Below are 8,963 nucleotides of genomic sequence, written 5' to 3'. Positions count from 1 at the left end.
AAAGAAGTTAAGAATGTCTAACAAGGTTCACTTTCTTCTCTCAGATACATCATTCCGTTATGGTGTTTAAATAGGAGTTAGTTAGGATAAAACCCCACACTCTTTTAGATGGTCATCAAACTATAAGATTAAATATTCACCACCTCGATCTGATCGAATAATTTTAATATTTTTGCCTAGTTAGTTTTCTACATTTTTGAACTCTTTGAACTTTTCAAAAGATTAAGATTTGTGTTTCATTAGATACACACAATCATATTTACCGTAATCATTAGATTTCTGGATTTGGATCTTCTTCGGGATGTCCCATATGCTCAGTCGGTTTTGAAGACTGGGGAGGATGCATCCTAACCTGTTCATTCCCTTCTATTGCCATAGAAATCTTCATCGACCATTCTAATTGAATGTTTCATGGATTATACCTCACTCTACCCAGAACCCGCCGGGGCGTTTGGCTTTGCTTCACTTCACATATTTAAAAGTCATTTCTAAGGTCACATGTCGTGTCCTTCCTTCGGAACACGTCTGATCTGTAGCTTGCATGTCGGTGTTAGGAACGGGGCTTGGTCCCCTGATTTTCCGCCTCTATGCACCGAATATCGATAAAATCCATAACTTTATTCTATGCGGTGATGATGTAGTCGATAAGGGGTATTTATGATGATGTGATATCTTACTGAGATTGGTCAAGACGGTCTCTGCGCGACAGTTTCTTTTAGACATTATTTCTTCTATTATCGCCCAGACCTGAGCAATATTTGAATATGGATTCCCATAAGCTCATCTGTGGATTTCGACTGGAGTTGGATATTAAAATTCTTGGTCGGTTTGAACTCAAATCAAAATTAACTAGTCAGAACCCGGTGGTCCTAGTTCTAGGTCTGTGTATATCTGCGGGCGTCCTTCCCCGGTGACTCAACATCAATGTTAGCGTTTGATCGGAGCTGGATCGGAATTTGTGGATTCCAACGCTGTAGATCTGAAGTATTGACTCCGTGGAACCTCAATTTTTTCACCTAATACATTTTCAGATTCAGATTTGAAAAAATTGAACTTGATCTCGTGGAAATTGTAGGAATCGGAAGTTGATTCCCACTGATGACATCAATGTTCCGCTGTAGAACTAGAAATGGAGAAGATTGCAGAAACTACGACAAAGAGAAGCTTCCGATACCGCTCAGTGATACAACACCGTGAATCAGAGGTTGCGATCACAATGTTTATTGAAACATATGTGTTGATCTTGAATCAACGTAGTTAATCGATGTCGATCTTGAATTCATGTTGCTAATCTCTAATATGATGAATCAAAAAAGGGCACTTGCATGGTTAGAACTCCAACGCTCAAGTCAATTTAGGGCTCAAGATAATCATAGTAAAAGTGAAGATTATAGATTATACACCTGAAAACTCTTTGTGAAGGCATGTATACCTTAGGTTTAATGGAATACGTTGGATAAGTCGATCTTGTGTTATTAGCCTATAGCTGGTGCGGGACAGTATGCAATTATACATTTGACCGACACAAAACAACAAGTACCAAAACTATTATCTTCTAGAACTTACGTATATTGTTTTATATATGTCTGCACTAGTTTAAGTTATACATATATAATTATTTATAATTTATGGGTAATGCTAACTTGTCTCCCTAGGACACAAGTTAAGAACCAAATGAAGAAACATTATCTTAGAAATTGTGTATTGATTTTAGTAAAAGTATAAAATTAATTTTTTAATTATTTTTTCCAATACAAATTTTCTATAAGTGACTTTCTTAACTTGTGCCCTAGGGGCACAAGTTAGCATTACCCATAATTTATTAATGTTATGGATTATAAGTTAGTATTACTTATATTTTCGGGGATAAAAGTATTATATTAGTGATGATAATGTTTTGGATAAAAATTTGAAAATGAGAAAATAAAAACAACATTTATCACCATTCAAAAAGAGAAAATAGAAAAATTAGGGCTTGTTTGATAAAGTAATTTTTAAAAACGGTTCAAATTAGGGCTTAAAAGTATTTTCATTTATCACCATTTCTTAAAATCTGTTTTGTAGATCTGTTTTAAAAAATTGTTTTAAAAATGAAAATGAGAAAAAAGTTGTTTGATAATCAATTTCTTGAAATCTGTTTTTAGGAGTGAGAAAATATATTTTATTATTTAATTTTTTTAAACTGTTTTAAAAATATAAAGATGATAAAATTCTTTGATAATTTAATTTTTAAGTTTGATTATATTAAATAACAAAAAATCAGAAATAATTTTATGACCATTTAGTTCCTAACGAATAATTTTTTATTTATAGAGTATAGAGTTAAAGAAAAATTTATATCTAATCAAAGATGTTTATTATATAATTAAATATTTTTAATAATGTAGATTGATTGATAATATAAAAAATATTTACATTAAAGTTATTTATAAATTTAATCAATTATAAAATATTTAATATAATGAGTTAATTTGTAATATATTATACAACAAAAAGAAGTTAAGAAAAGTACAATCTTATAAATCATAAATAATTAAAGCTAATCTATAATATATCATATATTTTATTATATATTTTATTATATATGTATATAAAGTATAAACTGGTGGTTGGTAGTAAAAGAAAAAGTAGAATATAATTTATCAATCTAATTGTACACAAGTTTTATATAATTATATTTGTGCCATTAGTAAAAAGTGGCATATTTTTCTGTGTTTTTTTATTCATTCTTGAAAACAAAACTGAAAAATGAAAAGCAAAAACATATTTATATTGTTTTGGTTTTTTAGTTTTGAAAATTAAAAAATTAAAAATAGTTTTGCAAAAGTATTTTTTAAAATAAGTCACTCAAACAAGTTTTTTGTTTTTAAGTTTTTAAAAATTAAAAAACAGTTTTTAAAAACTAATTCAAACAAACCCTTAGTCTCACATGGAGACATTTTTTTAATCCTTTTTAGTTATTATTATAGACTAAATTTGATATTTATATTTATTGACAAAGATCTAATTATCCATTTAGGATGTTTAGGATGTTATAGATAGTGAATAAGTCAACTTTTTAAGACTAAAAATTGTTTTAAATTTTTATAGAGATTAAATTAGGTCTTACAACTTTTTTTATCGCATTACTTAAAAATTGAAAAAAAAGTGTCAATATAATACTATATTATTTTAAGAAGAAATAATAATATAATTATAAATAACAAAGGATCATAAAAAAAAATTATAAAAACTATTATCGCTGTAAGATTTTATTTTTATGTTTATTGAATAATCAATAATATATCTGAACTATATTATGGATCAAATATATTAATTATTCAATAAATTAAAAAATCATTTTTTTCTTACAAATAGGATTAGAGAGAGTACTTTTTCTAAGAAATATACAATGAGTATCTTTTCACCTAGTAAATATAATTTGAAGCATCTAATCAACTTCATATCAGAATCTAAACAAAGTTGCTATTGATACCAATTTTGTCATTATGTCAAGATTACACATGTCACAATAATATAGATAGAGTTCAATGAATCACTGATAAATGAAATATAGTACTCATACATTGACACCAGAAATAATTTTAAAAAATAAATAAACAAATATAATCACAAATATCAGTATCAATTTCAATTTCGGACACAAACACTGACACAACCTTTTTCAGGAGTCTTAGTGCTAAGGAGATAAAAATAGAGTTACAACAAGTGAACCATTCCTAAAGTTACATACATATCAATACATATCAATCCCTGCACACCTATTACGCATGATATGTGTCTGTTGTTAGCACTGAAAGTAAGGCAAAAGACACCATCATCAACGAAGGCGCATCTTCATCTATTCGCTACTCAAGAAGGTAATAATGTACATGAAAAAATAAGGTTAGGTAACTTTTCACAAGCACCCTAGTAGGGTGCAACCACCTATGCTTTTGTGGTATCCATTTTGTATCAGTTGGAATAGTTTACTGCAGAATCACCTATAATCAAATGCATCCGTTAGAATCACATAACGAAATAAACATAGAAGTAGTTATCAAAGTTTTTTATGTTTTATTACTGTGTGTGGAGTCGATTGATGACCGCGGCGACAGGCTTTCCTTTTCTGTATTATCAAGTCCGAAAGAAAAATGTGGTAGAATATGATTAGCTATAAGGCATCATCATGTAATGTAAAACTAAAAAATCTAAGTATTTTCGTTGAATATATGTGGCGCCAAGAAAAAAATACCAATAGAATGACGCTTCCCCTTGACAGCGGCAAAATTCTTATATGTATAGCCAACGAAACTGAGATCTTGAGTAGTTAAGAGCGTCTGCATGCAAATTTTTAGTATACTACAAAATCAATCAACTTACACCATACATGGATTTGGATTCAAGTAGTTACAGATTTAAAGATGAGGGATCCAACGATTATAGTAATAGTTTATATTTTTCCTGCAAGTAAATAGAGTTTTACCTTTCTGATGGGTCCGGATCCTGTTCGAGTTGGCTTTGGCAGTTCAACCTATCAAGACCATTACAATAAATGTCACAAAATCGACCAATTAAAAATTATTTGAACCGAGTTAAAGCAAAAGATATGAAAATCCATGCACCTATTTCTTAATATCCTATTACCTCATCGAATTTCATAAAATTCTGAGTGTCAAGCTCCCCAAAGACCCGCGGTTTAAATGCTGCCTCAGTTCCATAGAGCCTGTCCCATAAGATATCTCTGAACCAAGGATGATCCTGTCAATTAAGATGCGATAATGTTATCAGGGAATAACGTGATTTAATACTAGTCCGGTGAAAGTGGGAAAAGAGAGAAAGAAAACCACATCTTACACACTTTAATTTCAGCTGCTCCTCTGGTACCAAGCCTATGCGGAACACCACAAAGCAACTTGCATATCAGATCTTTTGCTTCGGGGGTCAGTCTTGCCTCGTCCGGAAACTTTAAGTGATTTTTCCAGTGCACAATCTGTAGACACTCGTCACCAGGAAAAATAACTACAAGGCTATTGGGAATCATCGTCTATAACATATATTCATAGGGCCGCAAAGAAATGCTTAAGGACGGAAGAATAAGGAAAAAGTATTCAAAACCTTTCGGCATGTTGTTACAGGATCATCAGAGTAAAATGGAGGATAACCGACAAGCATCTCATACATAATAGCCCCAAGAGACCACCTGCAGCAAGTCAAGAATACTTATCGGAGTTTCAAATATTTCCTTAACACTTATCGGAGTTGCAAATGAGAAAGAATATCAACAAACCAGTCGCACTCCACACCATAACCCTTTTTCAATAACACTTCGGGAGCAATATAGTCTGGAGTTCCAACAGTAGAAAATGCCTGCCACGAAATGAATAGATAAGCTAGAGAAGAATTTTCATGCACGAAAATGAAAACATGTTCAAAGTGGTAAAAAAATAGATCAAAATTAACTTTTTCTTTTATAAGCCAAAAAAATACATTAATCGAACGAAACAGTACAAAGTTTAGAAGCATAAGCTGTGCTGAAATGATTGCACCACAAAAAGATGTGAAATAGAAAAGAAAGACCAAAAGAAAAATGCAATAGCATAAAGCATTTACCAACTTCCTCCTATTCATTTGCCAATGCTGAAGTTGCTCGAGCGGGCTTTTCCAACGCCTACCATTTCTGTTATTTGGGCAATTTCCATCAACGTCCATTGTATCATTCAAGTTATCATCATCCAATATTTCACTTTCACTTATAGATGATAGATTTGAGCAGTCAAGTGGTTTGCAAAGACCGAAATCCGACAGTTTCATGTGACCACATTTGTCTAACAGAAGGTTGTCAGGTTTTATATCCCTGAGGAAACATGAAGAAACTTATAACTGCAAAACATGGTTTATAATAACAAGACGAAAGTAGATTTTAAAATGCAACGATACCAACCGATGAATGTAGTTGTGTTTATGAATAGACTCTATGGCTAAAACGGTTTGGGCGATGTAAAACCTAGCCACACTTTCTGTCAAAGTTTCTTCCCTCATCAACAAAGTCATTATATCGCCACCAGGTAAATATTCCATTATAAGATATAAGAATTCAGGATCTTGAAATGAGTAATAAAGTTTCACAATGAAGTCATTCACAACTTCCGCAAGAACATTCCTTTCAGCTCTAACATGCTCAACCTATGATGGAAAACAAACCCAATGGATTAACAAAAAAATTGAATTGTGATGCGGAGAATGAAAAAATATACCAGAGAAATTTACTTTATCGATGATAATAAGTCAAACAACGGATTATATAATTCTAAATTGCAGGCCGCAACTGCAATTGCTGCCACAATATAAAGATTTTAGAAATTGCAACTGCGCTGCAATTTTCTGTGATACCAAGGCTCACATGACTGTAAATTAAAATCATTATGCAAAGAACAAACATTCGTAGTGTTAATGAAATTCTGAAAATTCACCTGTCCCCTGCTGAGCATTTCGGACTTTTTCAACTTTTTCATCGCATATATATTACCCGATTTCTTCTCGCGACAGAGTCTTACCTATGAAATCACACGGTATAAGATGTCACACAATTTTACCATTTAAGCTATCAAAAATATAATCAAATTGTGAAACCAGAGAAAACATACGAATATCAGTACCTCACCAAAGGCTCCCCTACCAATAATGGTTAAAAGATCAAAATCTTCAACACATATTTTATGTCTTTTCAACCGCATAAACTCAGTCTCCTTGCTCTCTAAATCCTTAATTAAATTGATTTGTTCCTCTTCTGGTACATGAGACGACTCTAACTCCTTTTGCAGCTCCGAACGCCTGCAAATATCAAAAACATTGTTAACTCCCACCATAGAATGCAATAGCATTTTCACAAAAAGAAAATAATCTCTGAAAAAATAAAGTTTCACATTCGATACCAGTAATAATTTTAAAAAATGAATAAATGTTAATAACAACAAATGTCTCTGACAAAGTTTTAAGAAGCCATTGATCAAACACATGCAAGGCAAAACAAATAGATCCGAACCAAACGAAATGTACCTTTCCTTGCGTTCTTGGATGTGTTTCATCTGAGACCTATAATGATTCTCAATGAATTTCTTAGCTGCAGCAACCCTTTCCATAGTCAAGGTGGAAACAGCCTCATCCTCTTCACCACCAGCAATGGCACCCACCTCCTCATGCTGTTGGTCTTGTTCCTCTTCTCCATTTATGGCCTCAACTATTTCCTCCTTCACCATGAGATCCTCCATACCGAAAACCAAAACCCCTTCTCTTTTTTTTCTCTCTTTTGAAACGAAGGAGACAAAAAAACAAGAGAAGAAGGAGAGTCTTCTAAAAAAATACAGAGGAAGGGAAAGGAAAGGAGCCATGTGAGACAAGTGTTGAAGGATGGTCGGTTGGGTCCCACTGTAATCGTACGGTGTTTAAGGTCGACGATTCCGAGATTTTTTTTCACCCTTTGTGGGAACATCCGTACCATGTTTATTTGACTTGTCTAAATGGTTGATTTTTATTTGAAAGATATTTATATTGATATTGCCAATCAATCAATCAATCATCATGAAGAAGAATAGGAAGAAAAATAAAAGAATGTTGTTGTTGATTTTTTGAAATTAGAAACAAGCTTTATTTGGTCAATGGAGGATCTAACTAAACAAAGACAATATCAACACAATATATTATAGTATAATTTTGATTTTGATCTTAGTAGCATTTAGTATTAGATTTAATTGAAATACACTTAGTATTAGATTTAATTGAAATACACTGACAGTCGTCCTCAGTTAATTTTAAATATTGAATATTAAAATAAATTTGACTTTTATTCTAAAAATTTATAAAATAATCCAAATGAATGATAATGATGAATCCACAGTATAAATCTTTTTACACTGACAATACATAATAATTAACCTCTTTAATATTTTGGATATTTTATTTATCTTTAATAATCATATTTGTTCCCAACAAAGTATCAATATTAGAAGTGGATTTTGTCCACTACTATGTGTCGTAACAGAAATGATAATTAAAAAAATGAGTTATTTTTCTTTATGAGTTGCCTTTTTTTCTCTTTTTACCATGCTACATGACAAATGTTTGTATTCTCTTTGGTTATTGCTTTTCTACTTTCTAAATTTTTTAAGATAAAAACTAATATAATATGTAATTTTGCAAATAATTAATCATAATTATTTTATAGATTAAAAATTAAAATAAAATTTTCTCACTCCTTCATTATTACCACCACTCTATGATTTCAATTAAAATAAATTTAAAATTTTAGTTTTATATATATATATATATATATATATATATATATATATATATATATATATATATATATATATATATATATATATATATATATATATATATATATATATATATATATGCGTTTCTATGCAAAAATTTCTCCCTCACCCATATATTTTGGTACGTAGGTTTCTTACTACGAGGTCTTGGCCTCTAATTAAAATTGCGGTATTTTCTTACTTTTAGAATCTTTTAGAAATCTTTCAAATTAACGAGAATATTATCTTGGTGCCTATTTTTTTTAAACATTTAGATACTAAAATACTAAACTCCTTTAAACTACAAACTCCTTCTTTCCCTCACTTCAGCATGATAAGTATAATTCAAACTTTACCATTTATTTTTTATTTGTGTTTTATATTATTTCTAATTTTTATTTAATTGATTTTGTAGTATCGTGATGGACCATTGAAATGTATAAATAAGAGGGAGAAAATCATCACTTTGAAAACTCTAAAAAAATTGGTTCATTGATTTCAATAAAATTATTGGAATAATCGACCTCGCCACCACAAGTTTCAACATAATTGACCATGACATATTGACAAAATTTTCAAGAGAGGTTGATAAATTTAGTATTTAAGAAATAAAAAATAAAAAATAATATCCAACGTGGCAATACAATCACGGTTTAAAATTAGGAAAAA

The 8,963-nt window shown here is 30.7% G+C and overlaps 1 protein-coding gene across 1 annotated transcript; it reads right to left on the bottom strand.

Moving 5' to 3' along the window:
• Positions 1-3,566: 3,566 nt before the first annotated feature.
• LOC127135394 (uncharacterized) lies at positions 3,567-7,492 on the bottom strand. Its single transcript, XM_051062124.1, has 13 exons — positions 7,039-7,492; positions 6,639-6,813; positions 6,453-6,536; positions 5,924-6,165; positions 5,593-5,836; positions 5,270-5,349; positions 5,098-5,182; positions 4,841-4,972; positions 4,627-4,740; positions 4,466-4,513; positions 4,235-4,319; positions 4,064-4,108; positions 3,567-3,983 (listed from the first exon to the last, which is right to left on the bottom strand). Exons 1-13 carry the CDS (start codon positions 7,368-7,370, stop codon positions 3,955-3,957), a joined length of 1,695 nt encoding a protein of 564 aa, XP_050918081.1. The 5' UTR covers positions 7,371-7,492; the 3' UTR covers positions 3,567-3,954.
• Positions 7,493-8,963: the final 1,471 nt, after the last annotated feature.

The sequence above is a fragment of the Lathyrus oleraceus genome, chromosome 1, assembly GCF_024323335.1.
Source record: "Lathyrus oleraceus cultivar Zhongwan6 chromosome 1, CAAS_Psat_ZW6_1.0, whole genome shotgun sequence".
Taxonomy (NCBI): domain Eukaryota; kingdom Viridiplantae; phylum Streptophyta; class Magnoliopsida; order Fabales; family Fabaceae; genus Lathyrus; species Lathyrus oleraceus.
Note: the sequence above shows the minus strand (reverse complement) of the source record. Positions and strands in the feature narration are given on the sequence as shown.

Coding starts and splice junctions, on each gene's coding strand:
- LOC127135394 (XM_051062124.1), bottom strand. CDS start 7,370: ATGGCTCCTTTCCTTTCCCTTCCTCTGTATTTTTTTAGAAGACTCTCC. Junction 4,973..5,097: donor CTGTAACAACATGCCGAAAG/GTTTTGAATACT, acceptor GAGTGTCTACAG/ATTGTGCACTGGAAAAATCA. Junction 4,320..4,465: donor GATCCGGACCCATCAGAAAG/GTAAAACTCTAT, acceptor ATTTGCATGCAG/ACGCTCTTAACTACTCAAGA.